The 22258-nt window shown below is 49.0% G+C and overlaps 1 protein-coding gene across 1 annotated transcript in view; it reads left to right on the forward strand.

The window, feature by feature from the left end:
* The first annotated feature begins 407 nt into the window (after positions 1–407).
* Ankrd33b (ankyrin repeat domain 33B) overlaps positions 408–22258 on the forward strand; it is a 72870-nt gene continuing 51019 nt past the window's right edge. The window contains exon 1 of the mRNA XM_032898674.1: positions 408–950. Coding sequence (XP_032754565.1) covers positions 597–950 — 354 coding nt within the window. The 5' untranslated portion in view covers positions 408–596. The remainder of the gene's footprint in view (positions 951–22258) is intronic.

Below are 22258 nucleotides of genomic sequence, written 5' to 3' on the forward strand. Positions count from 1 at the left end.
CCCTCCTTCGGCCCCCGGGGCTGATTACCGTCCTCAGTGGGGAGTGGGAAAGGGGCGGGTCTCCAGGTGCGGGTACTTTCCGACGCTGGAAACTTGCTTAGCCTTTGGTGTCTCGGGACCCCATCTCCGCTTCGGTCCCCAGGGAGCGGCCCTTGGAGGGGCGGGGCTGTCCCTCAGGCTGGCTCTCAGCCTCTGGAGTTACAGCTTCTGGATCTCCCGCTCCTGCTTTCCCCTGCTCGGGACGAAGCGGGCGGGAGGGGGGGACGGGGGGGCGGTGGCGCGGTCTGGAGAGGACCTCCGCTGCGCCCGGGACTCCAGCGGGGAAGGCGCCCCGCCCTCGGCCTTGCTTTCACCCCGCCCGGCGGGGCAGGGAAAGCCCCCGCGGCTCCTCCCACCCAAGGGGCTTTTCTCCAGTCGCCAGTGACTTTGCTCCAGGAGCGCAGCCGCTTGGAGCCGCTTTCCGCCGGGCTGGAGCGTGTGGGACTCCTGCTCTTCTGTGAACGCAGCGGGCAAGGGTCGGTGACCCCGGGGCGCGCCTCGTGTACTTGTCCCTCTAACCCGAGTCTTAGCCCCCGGCCCGCGCCTTGGCCTCCAGCATGGTGCTGCTGGCTGGGCCCGGGCCGGAGGGCGGCGGGACACGCTGCTTGTCCCCACAGTCGCCGACGCCACCCCGGAGCGTACAGACAGGGGACGACCCAGCGGACTACGAGGAGTACGAAGACTTCTCGAGTCTGCCGGACACCCGCAGCATCGCATCGGACGATTCCTTCTACCCTCCGGGAGGCGAGGAGGAGTGCGGCTCGGTGTGCGCGGAGAGCGTCCCGGAGGGCGTCCCTGAGTCGGCGACCCTCCTGCGCGCCGCCTGCGCCAACGACGTGGGGCTGCTGCGGGCGCTAGTGCGGCGCGGACCTAGTTCCGAGGAGGCACGGGAGACTGACCGCAACGGCCGGGTAAGTCCCGACAGGGTTTGGGTCCCCTCCGCTCTCCTCCCTCGCCCGCATTTCCGTGTCATCCCAATCCTAGATCTACTGCCGCTCAGGGCACGGCTTCCTTCCTGTGTGGCGTGAGGCGTTATTGGGACCCCATTTGCGGAGCGGGCGGATGATAGTCCTGCCCGGCTTCCTACTCCATCCAGATTCCCCTTTACCGCCCCGAGGATCCCCGAATTCTCACTAGGGGGATAATTCTCTATGCTGGAAATGTGTTGACATCTTTAGGGGTGGGGGTGTCCCTTCCACTCAGTGCCTCCCTGACTGCTACGTTTCCCCAGGCCCGGGTAGGTGATGGTCTCTACTCACTTTCAGGGGACATTTTCCTACCTCCAGCCCCATTTGTCCACCCGGCCTCTCCTGTTGGTTGTCCTTGTCTAACACGTTGGTGCTCGAATTAGGATTCGGAAGCTACAGTTCCTTTCATTACCTAAGCCACCCCTTTTCCTTGCTTTCCCTAGTGACCCGCGCGGCGACTAGCCAGCTCTATGTGAGGTCACTGCTGCGGGTCGAAGCCTACCACAGCCACGCTTCAGGCAGGACAGGTGCTGCTCAGCTCAGTAGCTCACACACCAGGGTCGGCACGCAGGAAAGCAGGAGGCGGTCTCTATTGATTACGCCGAGACTCAGAGATAGCAAGAAAGTTTGAGAAAAGAAAAAAAGTTGGGAGAGATGTTCCCACTGAACACTAGCTGGGAAAGTGACCGCTGTGGCCGTGTCCCCATTAGTCTCTGCTGGGTGGACAAACAACCTCACCTGATTTCCATGTTCCCAGAGGCCCCGTGGTTTTTGCAGACTCAGCCTTGCACAAATTAGGGACGCCTGTGTTTCTGCTTGGGAGTCGCCAGCTGACAGGAAATTTGCGCTTTAATATAGGGACCTGGAGACCGGGTGCCTTTGGCTTATCCTGGGGCTGTATATGCGCAATGTTTTGTGCCTGACTGCAGTCTGGGTCAGGCTTAGGCAAGTGTGAAGCCAGCGTGTCCCTTTCTGCTTTTGATAACCCGACAACCTTGAACTTGGAGGAATGGTTTGTGCTTGTGATATGACAGGAGACGGGTCTGATGAGGTCAGCACCACTCTGGTGTCTGTGGTGACTCTTCCAGCTGGCAAACAGCGGGAGAGAGGCTCAGGGGACTGTTGCTCTGCTCCACTTTCAGATTAAGTAAGCGAGTTTTCCGGGTCAGGTGTTGGCGTTAGAAACCTTCCCTTCCTGAACAAGCATAGAGGCGGCTTGGGGGTGGTCTTTGCTTGGAAGTTTTCACCTGTGAGTGGTCACTGGCCTCTCAGCTTTATCATGTTTTCTGGAGAGAGGCAAAAAATTCCAAACAAAGTTTGAAAACAGCAAAGGAAATTGAGAATGAGTTAAACCCTGCACAGAAGGCTTGAGACTGACAGGACTGAATTCCAGAACCCCTGGAGAGCCCCTCCCAGGCCCTGAGGCAGGAGAGGACCTGTAGCAGCTTTCCTCAGCTCTTGTTTGTCTCCTGTGTAGCTCACCGGTGGCAGCCACAGTCCTTCTGTGTGGTTTGTGATCCTGAAGTGCCATCCTGCCCACAGTCCAGAGAAGTCCCACACACGCGGCCATTGCTCACCATCTTTCACCCTAGTTTCTCTCTTCTGAAGAGAACATGGTCCAGTCTTGTGCCCAAGTGTTCTTTTGGTGCTTTTCTCTTCCTTTGATTTTGAAGATAGAGACTGAAGGGCCTTTGTTGTTCTGCTTTGAGTCTTCCATCCATTTGTATCCATTAGATGTGCCTGAGAAAAAGAGTCCGGCCTCGGTTTTTATCTCTGGGTCAGAGGACCAGGCCTTTGTTCTACTCTGAGGGGAGACTGCAAGAGATTTAAGGAGTGAGGTGGTTTGTGGCAGAAGACATTCTGGTCAGGCAGGTGGGGAACCAAGGGACAGTGGCAGGTGCAGAATGATTTGGTCACAGCCGAGTGTGGAGAGGAGGGGCCGGAGGAGCTAAGGCTAGAGAGGCCTACTCACACCAGGTGAAGAGGACCCAGCTGTCTTTAGTTGGCTCAGCATATTGAGAATTGGGAGTAAAGGACTGTAAGCTAGCCAGTGACCAGTACTCTTCTGATGGTTAGTTACGGGACTGGCTTTCTCACCACCTGGAGGTTTCTGTTTTAAGGATACTTTCTCTTGAAGGCCTTTCTACCATCTCCCATCTAAGCCCAGAGCTGGCTAAGACTGTCGAGACTTGGGAAAGGGAGGGCGGTTGGGTGGAGGCTGAGACTGTCAGTAGCATGGTCATTTGCAAGCAGGCATCCTTAGAGCACAGGGAAGAGTCTTTAGGCAGAGAGGCCAAAGTACAAAGGGCCGTGACCCCGTTGGAAGGTGGGTGTTGGACATCCTTTCATAGGGGTCACATATCAGATATCCTGCATATCAGATATTTGGTATTAAGATTCATAACAGCAGCAAAGTTGCAGTTATGAAGTAGCAATAAAATAATTTTTTATGGTGGGGAACACCATAACATGAAGGGTTGCAGCATTAGGAAAGTTGAAGACCACTGATCTAAAGGCTTTGGAATGTTGCTGCTATGCTGAATTGCTCAATTCTTAGTAGGTAAGCAGCGGACCCACAGGTCTTTGCTTCTGGAACATTGTTCTGGAAGGATGTCAGGATTTACTGTGCAACATTTAAATATTTGTTACATCATTTTCCTGTAACTCTCCACACATGCTCTCCCTGTGTTTTTGGATGCAGGTGGGTTGGTTCCGCTCATTGAAGGATGGTTCCTCCAGCAACTCTCTTCCTAATTCTTTTCTTTGCATGTCAGGTTTACTCCTGCAGCCCTGGTGGCTCTCCCATAGTCAACAGTGAAATAGAAGATACATTTGTGGCATCTAAATTTGTCATGGAAGGGCAGTTTGCATGTCTGACACCTGGTAAAGCCGAAGTGCCTCTGTGTACTGAAATCTCAGGGAATTTTCCAAAGTCACTGTTCATTCATTTTATGGGCACAGCAGAGCCCCCTACCATGGGGTACCTTCCCCCTCCTTGGAAGGCTTCCATCTCAATTTTTACAGATATTGGGGTGTGAACACTTTGCTTGAAATACAATTGAGGCATTCGCCGCACATTTTTTAAATGAAAGATTTATGAATGTAGAAATCTTGACTTCCTAGAGCAAGGGTCACAGTGTTGGAAGACATGTCCAACCGTCTGTCCTCCCAGGCCTCGGTATGTGGAGCCTATGTGAGCATGGAATTAGGCTGACTCACAGAGAAGCTGAACTCGCAGGTTTTTGCTAGTTACTCTGCACAATGGGTTCTGGCCTTGACCCTCCAAGGCTTGCCAAGGGTTAGAGTACACAGGGAGAGGTTTGCTTTGCAATTTGGGACAATATGTTCCCTCATGTGTTTTTCTCCTCCTTAATCTCATTTTTCCTTTGTCCTTCATCCCCTCCCTGCCTCCCAGCCCTGTGTGTGTGTGTGTGTGTGTGTGTGTGTGTGTGCGTGTGCGCGCGCGCGCGCGCGTGTGTGTGTATTCTCACACAGTGCTGGTGTGGATGTCAGAGGACAGCCTTGGGTGTCTTGTCCTCTCCTTACACCTTTGAGTCAGGATCTCTTGTGTTGCTTCTGCATATGTCAGGGTGATATATACCAAGGTTTTCCTATGTCTGCCTTCTACTGTGCAGTAGGAACACGGGGACCCCTGGACTGGGATACAGGCCCACAATACAGCACCTGGCTTGATGTGGGACCTAGGGATTCAAACCCAGGTCCTCACGCTTGTGTGGCAAATGCTTTACCCACTGAGGCATCTCCCTGGGCCTGTTTTTACTTTCATCCTCCAGTGTGGGGAAGGAGAGAAGGACCACCCTGAAAGTGGGTCTGCTCAAGTGGGTCTGGGAACACTGGGCTTGTGCAAGCAGCAGCAGGCTCTTCCTCTTATCTGACGTGGGTGTGTCCAGGCTAACGTCAGTGGAGAGGGGCTTGTGTACTAGGTCTAAGGAGGTCTATCAGCTATCTACATAGTGTTGTGTATGTTAGTCAGCTCTGTGTGTCCACAGCAAAAATACCTGTAAGATTTATTCTTTATTTGGTTTTTTTGAGATAGGGTTTCTTTGGGCAGCCTTGGATGTCCTGGAACTAGCTCTGTAGACCAGGTTGGCCTTAACCTCACAGAGATCTGCCTGCTTCTGTCTCCTGAGCTCTGGGATCAAATGTGTGTGCTACCACCATCCAGCAGTAATAATTTATTTATAAGAAGATATTTGTTTGGGTTCCTACTTGTACAACTTCCAGCTCAGGCTGAACAGGGCTATTTGGGCCGCTGGGTGCCAGATGGCAGTGGCTTCAAGCCCAGGGTACGGAAAGCCGCTCACATCAAAGCAGATGGGCCCTTCAGTCTTACAGGGCTCCTTCAAGGACACGCACCTCGGTGGTCGAAGAACCTCACGCAGGTCTCCACCTTCTACTAGTTTGATAGTTTCTTAGGAGTACCACTTTGGGAACCAAGCTTTTAACCCAGGGGCTTTTGAGGACATTATGCAAATCAGACCACCAGGTAACTCACACCTAGGGAACCCCAGAGGTTCAATAGTAACCTCTCTGCTGAGGAGAGCCTAGCCTTTCTGTCTGTCTGCACCCAGCTGGTAGACCAGGATGCCTCTGCTGATGACGCCTCTGCTCCTTGCGACTGCTCTCATCTTCCAGCAAGCTGGTCCGGCTGGCTTTCTATGTATGGCAGGTTCCAGAAGGGCCATTTTGGCCCAGGTTTAATTCTACTTCTGCTGAAGCAAGTCACAGATTAAGCCCAGGTTCATGTGGTGAAAATAGACTTTCTTCTCAGTGGAGGAGCTGTGAAGTGGGGGATGAAGGGGGTTGGGGGGATCTCTTCTTGCTATGCCAGTCTACCAGGGGGAAGATGAGTGAGTCTAGGACAATGACTAATATAAACTTTTGTATGTGTAGCTATTAGCAGTGATATGTGTGTATATGTGTACGTGCACTTATCTGTTTGAGTTCATGGGAAAATGCTTGGGGTCTAAAGAGGTCACCATCTGAGGGTGACCCTCCTTGATCATTGGAGTTGAGCTGGCTGGAGCTGCTCTCTGTTGTTTTAAGGATGCACAATCAGCCACTATGTCAGCAAGATTCCTGGGACTTCCAGGCCACTGAAACAGCCTTTGACTCAGAAGTCAGCTCCGAGGAGGCTATGATGAGGGAGTGGTTGTTTCAGAACAGGCCAGGGGACCCAACAAGCTAGCTCAGCAAGTAAAGGCGCTTGCTACACAATCCAGGAAGGAGAGAGCTCACTGGGAAACATTGTCCTCTGATCCTTCCATGCATGTTATGCATGTTGTGGCATGTGCGCCTGTAAAGGGTTTATTCTGGCTCACGGTTTCAAAGGTTTCAGTCCGCAGTCATTCAGGCCTGTTGTATTGGGCCTGTGGCTGCACACACAATACAGCATGGTAGGAGCATACAGTGGGAGGCTACTTACTTCATAGCAGTCAGCAAGCGAAGAGAAAAGGGCTGGGGACCTATTTATTATACCTCCCTGATTATATCACATCCTGGTGATGATACAAGCTAGGACCAAGTCTTCAATGCATAGAGGGGAACCTTCAATGTCCATTTTATGAGAAGATAATGTATAGAGTCCTCTCATTTTATAGCTAGCTGTCCTCTAACTTCCACATAGAAACTCTGGGCCAGCACACGAGAATGCTAGCTATTAACCCTCTGTTGGCTGGCTAGCAGGCAAAGGTCTTTTCTCATTCCGTAGGCTGCTTTTCCACTTGGTCGACTTGTTCTACAGAAGTTTGAGTTTCCTGCGGTCCTGTAATTGTCGGCCTCATTTCCTGAGTAATTGGATTCCTATTTAGAAATCCTTACCTGTGCTTGTGTGCTCTAGTGCGCACTCCCCACCATCTCTTCAAGCTGTTTCAGGTTCTACGTCAAGGCCTTTTGATTCATTTGAAGTTGTTTCTTGTGCAGTGAGAGCTGAGGGTCTAGTTTCTTTCTGCTACATGTGAACGTCCAGTGTTCCCACACCACTTATTGCAGTTGTTATCTTCGGCATACATCTTTGTAGAGGATCAGGCGGCCATAGTTGTGTAGAATTAAATCTGGGTCTTCTAAGTCTCTACATGTCTGTTTGTGTGCTAATACCGCGGTGTTTTTATTACTATAACTATGGTATAACAGGTGTGCTGAGGCCTTAGTCCTTTTGCTTTGGATTGTTCTTAGCCCTCCTGTTTGATTTCTTGTGGACCAGTGGTTCAGCTTATTGGGGTAGTAGTTCTATATCATTGCCGTGGGGCAGATAGAAGTCAAAACAATCCCTTATTCAAAAAAGGTTAAGTAATTATTTTATTAAAAAGAATAAGAAAACCGAAGTTGTTGAATTGAGTGAAGGCAATATTTTTCTTTCATAAAGTTTGGGAAGTAATTCATGTAGGTGGTCTGGGGTATGTGTGTGTATGCGCGTGTGTGTGTATGCTCGTGAGCATGTGTGTGTGTGTGTGTGTGTGTACGAGTACGTGTATGAGTGCGTACACAAGTGCATGCATGTGCATACACACATGAACGTGCATGAACATGTGTAATCATGCCATTCTGACCCTTCCTTATCTTGGTGGAAAGGATTCAGATGAGACACACAGAGTATGGTGTAGAGAATAAGTAGAGCTTATTACTGAGTAGATTGCATCATTCCTAGTGAGTGAGGTTGCCCAGTGGCCAGAGAGACCTTTGCAGAGCAGAGTGCTCTCCATAGGTGAGCACAGACAATGGCTTGAGAGACTGCTGGGTAGGCAACTCTCCATGGATGAACATAAAGAGTACCTAGAGGGGCCATTTCCTCAACTTAGATTTCAGGGAGGTTTTATGCTATTTCAAAAGTCTATGGAATAGTTTTCCCAATGGTCATTTTCTGGCTAGATGATTGGCAGGCATGCTTGGATTGACGGTTATGGGAGGGAGCAACAATATGTAAGGTCTCCTGTTAGATAGCCATCTTGGAGGAGTCAGGATTCCTGGACCCAGGGCTAGATACTGATCAACTGGTAACCTTTCAGGAAGTCCAGAATGTCATGTCTCCTCCCCTGGCCAGAGATAGTTCCCATTCTTCTGACTGATCATTTGAATCCTACTGCTCCCATTCTTGGTTTTTATCAAGGTATTGATTATGAGGGAGGGGACCTTACTCAGACCCTATCATGTCTGCTGATACCTAACTGGTTACTTAGCAATAGTAAGAGAAAGAGCTGGGTGGGGAGGGTGGTGGACGGAAGCCACAGAGACATGGGTAACATGGGAAGAGGTGGATTGTGAATATGGCCTCAGCCTCCTTGTAGCTCTCAGGAGCTTGTATTTAGATGAGGTAATATACTAGGAATTTGGGGTTGGAGAGATAGCTTGAGATCAAGAGCACTTCCTACCCTTCCACAGGACCTAAGTTTGGTTCCCAGTACCCACATCAGATAGATAACAAATGCCTATAACCCTGACTTTGGAGGATCCAATGCCCATGTGACAGTTGACTTTGTGGGAAATTGCATTAGAGTGGTGGGATTTTAGAGCAATTTCCAAGTAAGAAAAATCAACCCGGATTTTCAAAGACATATTCATGTCAGAGCCAGATAAGCTCGTGCCCAAAGCAGGCACTAGACAAGCGGGGAACCAGCATTTCTGTCCAGCTTCAGCTGGCTCTTCAGTTGGAGATCACACCTGCCCTGGGATGGCTCAGCCGAGAGAGGCATAGACGGGTGTGCGGATGAGGGATGGATGGAGAGGGTCCTTTCCTTGTGCTTGTGGGAAGTAGGAATTTAAGGGTGTCACATGTTTCATACTACATTCTTCAACAGTATGTATTTGTTGTGTTTGTTTAGTTAGTGATGCTGAAGACGGAGCCTAGGGCCTCCCACATGCTAGGAAAAATGTCCTTCCATGAAGTTGGTTAGAATAAAGAAGTTGGGCTTCATAGTGCAAGCCTGTAATCTCAGTTTCTGAGAAGGAGAGGACAGGAGGATCAAAAGTTCACGGCCAGCCTGGGTAACTTACTGAGACCCTATCTCAAACAGGAAGTAAAAAGAAGGATGTAGTTCAGCAGTAAGAGCTCACGTCGCATGATGGGGTCCCCGGGTTCAGTATCCAGTTCTGGGAGTCGGGAGGAAGACAAAGAAGTTACACTGAGTGAAAAAGAGTCCGTTCAAGATGGTAGCACTCTTGAATCTGTGGCTGTGGAGATGGAAAGAGGCTCAGGCGTGGGGAAGTCAGGGCTGCTACAGGAAGATAATGGAGGAGCCCTGGATGGGAGCGGTTCTGCTCCTTGCTTGTAGTGGCCATGGGAAGACATACATGGGCAAAATATACACGGAACTAAACACAGGCATGCATATGCCCTCACTCACATTCATGTACACACTCACATATGTATGTAAGACTCTCACACGTGTATGCATACTTTCACACATGTATGTACACACCCTTCACATACATGCAAGCACAACCCTTATATACATGTATGCACAACCATCCTCCCACAGTGCAAGCTCATATTATTACATACATACATCTCACATACATTAATGAACATACTCCAGTACATATATGTATAGACACCTTTACATGCATGTATATACACATACACATGCACACTGCAAATGCATACATACACCCTTGAGCACACATGCACTCACCCTCACACACACATACTTGCCTGTCAGGTGACATCTGAATGCATCTGTAGTTTGCAGCAGTGTTAAGTTTCTGGCATTGCTGTTATGCCATTTTCAGGGGAGTGGTGTCAAGAACAAATGTGGGCCACTTAACTTCCTGTGGGCTACTTAACTGTTTCAAGTGGTTAATGGGGTTCCCCTGTGATGTCACCCCCGCTTTCTGCTTGAATTTACCTTTGGTGATGTGGTTGGAATGAACCTGGCTCAGCACTGTGACAGCTAAACCCATTAGTGTGTTATAAAGAGTGTGGGTAGCAGGAGCCTTCCCAAGTGCGGGGTCTCAGGCCTCCTGAGGTTGCTGATCCAGGAAGCTGTGTCCTGGGTGCTGAGGGTCACTCTAGCCCCTACTGCTGGATGCTGGAACAGCTGATGGTGCTGCTTCAGGTGCCCTCTACCTCTGGGTGCCAGCTCCAGTGACTGTATCTTTGCTACACGCTATGCCAGGTCAGAGCAGGAGTGAAGCCACAGTTGAGCATGCATCTTCATCTTTCCAAGGTGTCTTTCCCATACCCCTCTCCAGATCTTCCTTCTGGCTGCTTGTGGGAGGCATTGCCCAGAGACAGTTGTAGTATTAGATTAGTAAACATGACTCTTAGTTCCTCCTCTCTCTTTGGGATTTCTACTGTAGTGGAATAACTGGAGAGTTTTGTAGCAGCTCAGGTCCATACAGGCTTCACGGACCAGCAGCTGCCATGGTGCTTGTTACACGTTTGTTATCTCATAGTAATTAAAATTAATGCATAGATTAATGAATGATCTCTAGTGAATGATCTGGTCAGGCAGCTCCATAGTGGGTGATTTAGCTCTTAAATCCATTTGCTATTTTTTTTTAAATGGTGAAAGAGGCATGCGTTTATTTTTGGTCTTGTGCCACAGTTAGATCTGGTTTTGGAAATGAGAGCAGAGCTAGTGGCTGTGTAGGAAGGGGATCTGAGCCAGCAGCATTGTCGATCCTGAAGCTTTCCCATGTGCAGGGTCTCAGGCCTCTCTTCCCTGTCTGTTGGAAGGCCTCTGGGTGAGCCTCATGAGCCCTTAAGGGCAGGAGCTCTGGAGAACTTCTTGGAGTAGACACTGAGTCAGGTAGTCACATGACCCTCCACAAGCCGTCTGCTCTTTTAAACTGAATTTTAAAGATTTGTTTATTTCACTATTTTGTGAATGTGAGTGTTTTGCCTGCATGCATGTTTGTGTACCATGTGCAAGGTCAGAAGAGGGCTTTGGAGTCGTAAGCCACCATGAGTGCGCTGAGAGATGAGCCCAGTCCTAAGTAAGAGCGACACATGCCTTTAGCCAACTCCCCGGCCCATAACAGTAATTTTTATACTTATTTGTTTTCCTTGTGTGTGTGTGGGCACATGTGTACCAGGGCGTCTATGTGGGGGTCTGAGCACTGCATGCAGGAGTTGATTCTCTCCTGTTCTGTGAGATCCAGAGTTTGAACTGGGGCCGGACTCTGCAACAAGTGCCTTTGCCCACCGAGCGCCTGATCATTTGGTCATCGTGTTTCCTGTAGGTCTGAAATGGAAAGGTCCGTGAATTTAGCACCACCCTCCCATGTTTCCCTGGGGAATACATAAACTCCTTAAATAGGAAGCACTTGTCCAGTGGCAGACGTTCATTCGGCAGCTATTGTTTCTGTGAGGGAGTCGTACCAAGGTCATTTCTCAGTGCTGCTGGCTGCATTTTAACTGTGGAAAAAGGCGCAAGTGAAGCAAATGTTTAAAGCAAAGAGCAGCGGATTAAGGAAATGGAGGTGGGTGTGGTGGTTTACATCTGTAATTCCAATTCAAGAGGCTGAGACAGGAGGATTGTTTGCTGTGAGTCTGAAGGCTATATAGTTTGAGACCTTGTCTCAAAAATAAAATAAAATAAAACAAAGGAAAAAAAAGTGCGGTGTTGTGGTACGTGTTGTGGATGTTGTGGGTGTTATGGGTGTGGTGGCCTGTGTTTTAGTCCCAGCACTTTGTTTGGAAGGAGAGATGGGAGAAGCCGGAATTGAAAGTCCAAGGTCACCCTTGATTATATATGCCCACATGTCAAGGACTCTCATCCTGGTAGAAAGGCCAGCTGCCGGGAGATGAGGCGTCTGAGTGAGTAGGGACTGAGGTGCTGCTGTGGATAGCAGAAGGAGCGGCAGAGGGGCCTGGAGGGACTGCAGCTGTCCTGTCAGTGGTAGCCATAGTCTTTCATCTTTCTTGGATACAAGTCAGAGCAAAGATTCTGGCATTGGAGTCAGTGGTGCTGGCCCTCCATGGGTCTGATGCTGGGGTCAATCCGCTGAGATTTATTTCAGAAGGTTCCTTTAACTTCAGTGCGGGCACAGAGCCAACTCTGAAGGACCCTACCTTCCCATTCTACTTCCGTCTAAACCTTCAGTGTCTGACAATTCATGGGACAAGAGTCATCTACTAAAAATAGTGGGTAACGACCTGGCTCTTTCTCCGCTTTGGCTGGTGGTGCTCGTTCCCCCTTCCCCCTTGGTGTGAGAACAAGGGTGGGTTTCTAGGAAGCAAATTCCAGGTGTGGAGAAGTCAACTCACTCATCCAGTTAATAATTGAACCCAGCTTACTGACTTGTGGTGACCTTCTTTTCTCTGGAGTACAAATACCTAAGCATGGGTATTTGTTTCCAGAAGTTCCCAAGGCCACCTGTGGGCACTGTGGAACAGGGGAAGCAGAGACTCTACTTCAGTTTGTCATCTGTGTGTCCTCTCCTCAATGGTAGCCTGGGCCAGACCATATCGATTGAGATGGTGGTGAGATCACTTACAAGGCACCAGCTGGATGGGGTGGGTGTTCTAGTCACACTGGTTAGTGTGTGTGTATGTGTGTGTGTGTATGTGTATGTGTGTATGTGTATGTGTGTGTATGTGTGTGTGTGTGAGTGTGTATGTATATGTGTATGTGTGTGTATGTATGTGTGTGTATGTGTGTATGTATATGTGTGTATGTGTGTCTGTGTGAGTTTGAGTGTACACTTACTGTGTTAAGTACATGTGGAGACTAGAGGTTGTTATTGGGAGGCTGTCCTTCACCACTCTCCACCTTAGGTTTTGAGGCAGGGTCTCTCACTGAAGTAGAAGCTCCCATTTCAGCTAAACAGGCCAGCCAGTGAGCCCAGATCTTCTGCCTGCCTCTGAGAAGCTCCTTCACCTCTTAGCACTGTGGTTATAGATGTACACACACAGCTCCTGACTTTTATACCTGAGTGCGGGCATCCAGACTCAGGTTCTCCTGAGATACCCTCCAGCCCTACACTGTACTCATGACTTAGCCATCATGCAGCTGGGGGGACACAGAGCAGAGCTGTCTTCTGGGCAGGGGGTGTCTTTTGGGAGGTAGAGAGCCCTGGATAGAGTTGGGGGAAGGGGAGTTAGGGCTTCCAGCTCCTGAGGTGTCCAGGGAAAGAAGAAGATTCTCTAAGATAGTTCCGTAAGGACACACCATGGTGGCAAGTTCATACTGAGCTGTGGGTCAGCTTGTGTTAGAGTGAGACCTTGTCTCAAACACAGAACCAAGAACTGCTTAGGAGACTGATTGTTCAGCGAGTAAAGTGACTTGAGGTCCCAGCACCTGTGGAAATGCCAGCCATGGCAAGTGTGTGTCGGTACCCCGGCAACTCCCTGAACCGAGCTGACCAGCTGACCTGTCAAAATCAGTGAGCACATGTTCACTGAGAGAGGAACCCTTATATCGACCTCTGACCTCCACCTGCATGTTCTCACACACCCACGCATACTCTTATACGCACTCACACACTCCTACGGGAGTGTGCACACAAACCACCCCTAGCACAACAGAGAGTAAACAAACAGAAACCCAACCACATCACAGCGTGAACCCCTGCCCATCTTAAGCCTTTAGGACAGCCCTGTGGACTTTAGACTTGGCCTGTCTCACAATCATGTGAGCCAGTTCCTTAAAATAAATCTCCATGTCTGAGCCCCCTATCGGTTCTGTGTCCCTGGAGAACCCACATTGATTCTGCCTTAGTATGCTCTGCTGAGCCGAGCCTAGCCTCTGGAAGCTGCCTGGTTGCTGTCCTGGGTTTGTACTGACATATGAGCCGGATTCCTTCTGACAGTTTCCTCCCAGCTTCTCCTGCTCCCCCTGTTTCTGGGTGTGGCCTGAGCAGACCTAGGCCTGGATTTACCAGGACCCCTGAGCCAATACTGTGCTCTTATAGCCTTGCTGCTTCCTCCTCCTTCTCTTCCCCCTCTTCTTTTTCTTTCTCCTCCTCCCCCTCCTCCCCTTCCTTTTCTTCCTCCCTCCTCTGTCTTATCTCTCTTCTTCCTCTTCATCTTCTTCCCTCTCCCCTCCCCCTCCTCTTCCTCTTTTTCCTCCTTTCCCTTTCCCCCTTCTTTCTTTGTTAGAGACCGACCTCCACTGTGTAGTCCAGGTTGACCCCAAACTCATGATCTTTCTGTTTCAGCATCTCATATACCACCATGCCTGGTGGGGTTTGCTCCAGAGAGCAAATTTGCATCCAACCCTGCTTATGCCCCTGTTCCTGGATGTATCCCTCAAGATAGCCCACCTTCCCTCATGTTCCTCAAAGTGATTTCAGCTCTGGGCTCCCGGTGTTCTTTGGCTTCATTACATACGTGCTCTTTCTCTGCTGCTTGGCCGTACCTTCCTCCACATCTGGATTCACCTCCACATGTACTCCCCGGGCTAACCAGACTGGATTTGCAGCCTCTTCCTTCAAGGCTGCCACTGCTGCAGCTGGGACTGCCCCACTTGGAACAGGAAGATGGTACTAGCCCGGGAAAAGACAAACTCAAATCCCAGAGCACTTTCTTCTGCCCATATATTACTTCAGTATCACCAGGACTTCAGAAATCTGAGACATATCATTGTAAGTCACAGGCTGTCATTGTTTAACAATAGAATAAGATTTCCCAGGCTTGGCACTCCTGCTGTGTTTGGTCCCACAACTTTTGTGTGAAGACTGTCCTTGGCATGGTAGAGGATGTTTAGAAAGTGTCCCGAAGTTCCTTTATTAGATGAGAGGATAAACTCTCTCCACAGTGGTGACAAAACTGTCTGGACACTGTCATGTGCTCTCTTGGGACATAGTTACCCTGAGGTCAAAGTCCCTAAGCCAGGGCAGGTGGCAGTGGAACTGCTGGAGGATGTGCTCCATCTGGACGGGAGTTGTTTGCTCTCCTCAGCCTCTTCCTTATCACCGGTCTGGTCAGATGGCTCTCAGTTACACAGCCATTCTTTTTCTGACATTCTCCTTGGTGTGCTTTGTTCCTTAATACATGGTTGTGTGTAGCCCAGGGTGGCCCTGAGAGGCCACTCTTTTGAAATTTGAAGGATGTAAATGTCTTTGAAGAAAACTGCCTACTGGCTCCTTCAGAACAGTGTCCTGTAATCAGGGTTCCTTGTCCCATAAACATGCCTGCCTTTTCTTCTTTTCTTTTTAAAGCAAACCAGCAAACAAGCAAACAAGGCCTCACCATGTAGCCCTGGATGGCCCAGAACTCTATGAAGATCAGGCTGCCCTCAAACACGTAGAGAGATCTGCCTTTCTCTGCCTCCCAAGTTCTGGGATTAAAGATGCGTGCTACCACATGTGGCACATGGCAGCTTTTTATTTGGAGGTTTTATTGTTTGAATATTGATGCTATGCTATATCTTCCTCTAGGATTGTAATAGAATAAATGAATTTGCAAAACTCCAAACTGAGGCGCTTAGCCCCATCAGGCCAAACCTCTACTCCTGTGAATTCGTCTGAATTTCCTTGTCGCCCTGCGCCCTACCTTATCCAGTGCTTGCAGTGAGGGACCCTGAGAGGACAAGTGGAGGCAGCCAGCATGTGCTCAGTGAGGACACAATGGAGCTAGCCAGGAGCCGGAGATGGCCTGCTTCATCCTACTGTGACTGTGCTGTCTGTTTTACCAAGAAAGCTGCAACCCTGGTGTGCACGTGTGTGCGAGTGGGGGAGGGGTGAGGTGGGGAAAGTGGGGGAGGGGTGAGGTGGGGAGAGTGGGGAAGGGGGAGAAGGGGAGAGAGAGGCTCACCATGTAACCCAAACCACCTTCCTACTTGCCATTTCTCTTCCCCATCTTCTGACTGTTGGGACTCCAGGCCTGTACCACCTTCCTGGCACACATTCACTTTTGACTTTTTCTAAGGGATTTTTAGTAACGAACAGTACTCCAAGACAAAAAGGACACGCACACATACGCTAGAGTCTTCGTAAAGTTGCCTTTTGGGTTTAACGTATTTACTTACTTTTCAAACAAGTAAACCTGTGTTGGGCGGTTCTGGCGATAGAATGCTGAGCAGGGGTGAGGTTGGGGTGCTGTTGGGAGAGGAGTGACTGCAGAGATGCCTAAGTGTGAGAACCGTATCCTGGGGGAGAGGGCAGTGAGTGCTCAGAGGAAGAAGGCTAAGCAGGCAGTGATGGGTCTTGCAGTGTTTGGTTCCTGTCGAAACTTCTCTCTTTGCTGAGGAAGTGGATTAAAGACTGGAATGGAAGGACCTCCCTGAGCTGTTTGCAAGTCTAGGGAAAGAACATTGAGGCAAGAGGAATTGGCAGGAGGGCTTGGACTGTGCTAAAGTGATAAGGAAGTCAGAGGCTCTGGGGCAGAGCAGAGAGGGCAGTGGCTGGAATAGAGGCAGGGGTGACATTCAACTATGGCTTTTAAGTTGTGACTGTTGAGCAGTGACAGTATCAGCCTATTTGACCACTGCCGTGGAACATATGAGGGTTCAGGGTGTGACTGTGTGTGTGTGTGTGTGTGTGTGTGTGTGTGTGTGTGTGTGTGTGTGTGTATGTGTGTGTAGGTTTCTCTTATCAGGTGGAAGCCTGAGACAAAAGGGCTCTTCATGGGTGCCATGACCTCTACATACAGCCTGCTGCCCAAGACCCACCTGCCTGCCCAATGCACCAGGCATGTTTGATGACTAACGTCCTGGGTCCTCCCAAAGTGACTCTGAGCTGTGGCCTGTGATGAGTGACCGGGTATGCAGTAGGTGACCACTGGGGCCCAGGAAGCAGAAAACAGAGCTGTACTTGTGGCCTCCGTGTGTAGTCCCCCTGCCTCCATCCTTCCTTGAAGCAGACAGGGCATGTTTTTGTGTGTTAACTTGACACACGCTGGAGTTATCACAGAGAAAGGAGCCTCCCTTGAGGAAATGCCTCCATGAGATCCAGCTGCAAGGCATTTTCTCCATTAGTGATCAAGGGTGGGAGGGCCCATTGTGGGTGGTGCCATCCCTGGACTGGTGGTGGTGGGTTCCATAAGAAAGCAAGCTGAGCTATTAGCCCAAATGCTTGAAATACCCTAGATGCACAGAACACATGAAACTCAAGAAGGATGACCAGAATGCGAATGCTTCTCTCCTTCTTTAAAAGGGGAACAAGAATACCCTTGGCAGGGAATAGAGAGGCAAAATTTAGAACAGAGGCAGAAGGAACACCCATTCAGAGCCTGCCCCACATGTGGCCCATACATATACAGCCACCCAATCAGATAAGATGGATGAAGCAAAGAAGTGCAGGCCGACAGGAACCGGATGTAGATCTTTCCTGAGAGACACACCCAGAATACGGCAAATATATAGGCAAATGCCAGCAGCAATCCACTGAACTGAGAATGGGACCCCCGTTGAAGGAATCAGAGAAAGGACTGAAAGAGCTTGAAGGGTCTCGAGACCCCATATGAACAACAATGCCAACCAACCAGAGCTTCCAGGAACTAAGCCACTACCCAAAGACTATACATGGACTGACCCTGGACTCTGACCTCATAGGTAGCAATGAATATCCTAGTAAGAGCACCAGTGGAAGGGGAAGCCCTTGCTCCTGCCAAGACTGAACCCCCAGTGAACGTGATTGTTGGGGGGAGGGCGGTAATGGGGGGAGGATGGGGAGGGGAATACTCATATAATAGGGGAGGGGGAGGGGTTAGGGGAAGGTTGGCCCAGAAACCCGGAAAGGGAATAACAATTGAAATGTTACAATAAGAAATACTCAAGTTAATAAAGGGGGAAAAAAAAGCAGGCTGAGCAAGCCAGAGTAAGCAAACCAGCAAGCAGCATCCCTCCATGGCCTCTGCATCAGCTCCTGCTTCCTGGCCTGCTTGAGTTCCAGTCCTGACTTCCTTTGGTGATGAACAGCAATGTGGAAGTGTAAGCTGAATAAACCCTTTCCTCCCCAACTATCTTCTTAGTCATGATGTTTGTGCAGGAATAGAAACCCTGACTAAGACAAGGTATCAGTCTTCCTCCTGGCCAGTCCCTGTGAAGACCTTGGGCTCTTTGTTAATGTGGATATATTCATGTTGGTATTTCTGTCATCTGTGTCCATTGCTGGTTGCTTCCTCTGTTTTTGCTGTCAGGTGACAAAGTGGAATAACATGGCTGCATGTGGGAAAGAAAGGAGAAGGATGGCATTGGTACATCAGCCAGTGACCCCTACATCCTTAAGAACTGCTGTTTGGTTTTGACACAGTATTGAAATACAGTGTGCCTAGGGCTTCCATCACACCGTGTGTGTGTGTGTGTGTGTGTGTGTGCTCTCTTAATATTCCAAACACTCCATAAGATGACATTTAGATCAACAAACTGTGCTCATCAGCCTTTTAGTGCTGAACAAGTTTTGCTGTGAGGCACTGTAATGCATAATTTAGAAAGTTGCTATCCATATCCTGTAGTCAGAGCCAGATTCAAATGTCGATCTTTTCTGGGCAAATATGGGCATTTCCCGATACATTTACATCACCAGGACGTTATTCATATTTCCTGGTGTTTGACTTCTCAGTGCAAATGTGTGCTTTCCCCATACATTTACATGCACCAGGACATTATTCATGTGGTTGACTGCTTTTAACTCACCATCAGTGTGTCCTTCTCTAGAGCTGGGAAACACTTTTCCTTGCTCACATGCATTTGGGGTTATGTGAAGTCTTCGTTTGCAAGAAAATGCTTCTGGTTTCAACGACTTGAAAGACCTTCTAGTGTGCTACAGGTTCTTCAGGGTATGACTCCTGAGGGATCTTTTGGGGTCCCAGTCATGACTCACACCTGAGCTTCATTGAAAATTATCCCTACCTTTTGCCTGTAGTCTTTCTCCCTCCCCTCAAAGTGCAGAATACATGAACTTCCTACCAATCCCATGCTCCTCTGCCGCTGAGGCCTTACCAGGGTCTGGTGGGAGTGCCTTCTAGATTATCCCTCTTTTCCCTCTTCAAGGAGGCCTGCAGTTTCAGGCAGAGCCTATCCTACCACCCTGAACCTTAGAGAAAGCAGCACAGGAAAGAAGTAGTGGGCCTGGAGTGTGAACAAGGAGATGCCTGCCCAAGCCATTGGGCCTGGGGCTGGCTTATCGCCACCTAGCATGACCAGGACAGTACACGTGACAAACAGCCGCCCAGGAAAAGGGATCACCATGCTTATCAGGACTTACTGCTTAGTGTCATGACGACTCTCATGGCTGCCTCGGTGTCTGCCTTTTCTCCTGTTCTTGCCTCATTACCTTGACCAACATACTTCAAAGCTATGTCTACTAAACTCCTATTTTCATGTTGTAGAAACAGAAAGCCCTGTCCTCTCATCCACCTGTCCACACCACCATCTTTAAACCTGGCGAGCCCGCGTACAGCCACAGAGTCCAAGATTTGCCTTGTGCTTGCCCCAAATGATCCAGCTCAGTTCAGGCAAACCATCTAGTAACACTCTAGGTCCCAGATTGCTTGGAATGTTACATGAGTTTTTTTTTCTAGGGTGGCTCCTTCCTCCTCATTGACTCTGCAAGGAAGTGCCACCCTCAGGGTCTGTGAGGCTGCCCAACGTCCCAGCTGGAATTCCTTCCATTCCCTCTCCTAATTGCATCAAATTTGTTCAAGATTTTACTTACTGGATCACAAAGTACTCTGAGTGTCTCTTAGCTCCTGTTTCTACTTAATTTTTTTCTTATCTGACAATTTTTTTATTTAGCCAATCAGCCTTTTGCTACTTTTCCCCTTGGCCTAGCCTTCTATTGGTTTTTAAATTCTCCTTTTAAAACTTGTTTTTGACTGATACAGGAAACATCCAAATTATACATACTAAAAGGCATGTTTTGATACCCGTATGTAGTGCGTGATGTGTGACGTTCAAGACTGGATAAGTTAATGTCTCCTCAAGTAGATGTCACACCTTTTATGACAAATACTGTCAAGTTATTTTCTTCCGGCTTTTCAGAGTGCACAGTACCTGACAGTAGCTGTAGTCAGCCCATTGAGCAACAGGCCCTGAACTGCTTGTTCCTGCTATCTCAGGACCCACTGACCCACTGACCCACTTCTCCCCAGCCCTCCCACCTGCTCTGAAATTCTGACCCTCACTTAATGTTTCATTTATAGCATCTTCCTCCATTGCCTCTTTATAGGCTTATATTTTTCAAAACCTACTTTAATAGGCTTAACGTTGTGAAATGCTTTAACCTCCCTTCTAGCCCAACACCGATCAGAGGTAGTGGAAAGGAAAGGTTAATAGGGCAAAGGAGGATGTGGACCTGTTTAGAAATAGTTCTCTTCTTCCTTGTCTTCTTCCTTTATTTCCCCTTCTCCTGGTACTGGGTACTGAACCTTCTAGAACCTTGTGCATGCTGATAAGCCCTCAACGTTAAGGTGTCTTCCTAGCCCTTATTTGGTTCTTCTCTTCTTCTTTTCTGTTCTTTCTGTTCTTTTTGTTCTTTTTTTCTTTCTTTCCTTCACTTTGAGTCTTTGCTAGAAAAATGCTTTTCTCCATTTGAAGAGGTTATGTTGAAGACTGAGAGTTTCGATATTTGGGTCTCCTAGAGACGTTTCTCTTGGTCTTGTCTTCTGGTATGTCTGGTCACTTTTTTTCTGTGTTGTTGAATGACAATTAAGTAGCCCCGGATGGCTCACCTCCCTCTGGAGAGTTGCCACAGGCACAGGGCAGACTGTTGCAGGATGGCTTGTGGTCAGTGCAAGTCCATTCTTCTGGATTACCTTTCCCTTAGGGCTAGCTCTGGGTGTCCTTATAGTAATGACATGCGTCACAGGCTTGCTGTCATTGGCTGGCTGTGTCCTCATGTCTTCCCAACCATTAACTCCCTGTTGTAACTGCTTTGCGAGTTCCTCCTTTGCTTGCTGCCAGCTTGGTTCTCTGCAGCCTGGCTGCACTGTCACCGGGGAGCTGAAGCTGGTTTCAGAGCTTTCACCTTTCTGGGGACTGGGCTTGCCATGCCTGCTTGGCTGGAAGGGGGTTGTGTCCACTAGATTTTTGTTCTGTTGAGGCAGCATTTCACGATGTAGCACTGGCTGGCCTGGAACTCCCTGTGTAGACCGGGCTGATGTGCCTACATCCTCCTCTCAATTGGCTACCATACTCAACTGTGTAAAGTTTAGGAAATATTTAGTGATTTTATTGATTTCAGGAGGAGAAGGTGTGCAGGGTGCCCTGTCTTGCCATCGAAACTGGCAGTCTCTGTCCCCCTCCCCCGCCACCACATAGTTTTGCTAAGGAGTATTACATTTTCACACAGCCAGAGCCAACCCATTTGCTTATGGTTTGTGGTTTGCCATTGAGCTTCAAGCCACCCTTTCTAAGTCAAGTTTATAGAGGGAGTCATCTGAGTTTCTTCCCAGGGTCTTTATGGCCGTATGCCTACTGATCCGTTTTAGGGCTAAAGTGTCATTTGTTTGTTTTTGTGGGAAGGGCCGGGATGCATGCCATGGTATGTGTGTTTGTGTAGATCAGAAGACAATGTGTAGGGACTCCATTCTATTTTTCCTATCACGAAGAACTTAAGTGGACAGCAGCAAAAACTCTCTTTGAGGAACCTCCCCCCTCCCTCCCACTTTGTGTTCTGGGACAAGGATTTTTAACTCTGTAGTCCCTGCTGGTTCAGAAATTACTGTGTAGCCAGCCTGGTCTTTAAAGCATAGTACAGCCTGTCAAATATTAGGATTTGAGGCATGTGTTCTCATGCTCAGTGGTGTGTGTGTGTGTGTGTGTGTGTGTGTGTGTGTGTGTGTGTGTGTGTGTGGTGAGTGGGCGTGTTGAGACACGTTGTCAGTTTAGTCTCAGGCTACCCTGGAGCTCGCAATCCTGCTGCTTCCTTTTGAGTTGTGGGATCGCAGGCATGTGGCACCACACCTGGCTTTAGGCATGTGTTTTTATTGTTGAGTTATTAACTTGCTCAAACAAAGTTGTGTATTTTTTTCCATCGTCCAAGTATTTCCCTAACATTTAACCTTTACAGACAAAGGGCTGTTTCTGGGCCGTCTGCTCTACCCATACCCCCATCACTTTGTATTCTCACTCCTGTGTTTTATTTTCCTCTCTCTTCTTTTGCTGAAGTATCAGACACACATTTAGAAAACTTATTTAGAAGTCCCTGAGCTTGCAGCGAATTGTGGCGGTTTTCCCCCCCAGACCGCTTGCCTGGCTGCTGCCCAGAGTGATGGATCTCTTTCCACCATATTCGCTTCCACTTTCATTCCATCTGGTCGGGACTGGCCGCATTTCTGGCAGGGAACCTGCTCACTCATGATGAGTCTTGATTTATCAGTTCAGGGTGGCGTTCACGACTCGCTGTTG

The sequence above is a fragment of the Rattus rattus genome, chromosome 3, assembly GCF_011064425.1.
Source record: "Rattus rattus isolate New Zealand chromosome 3, Rrattus_CSIRO_v1, whole genome shotgun sequence".
In the NCBI taxonomy this organism is placed as follows: domain Eukaryota; kingdom Metazoa; phylum Chordata; class Mammalia; order Rodentia; family Muridae; genus Rattus; species Rattus rattus.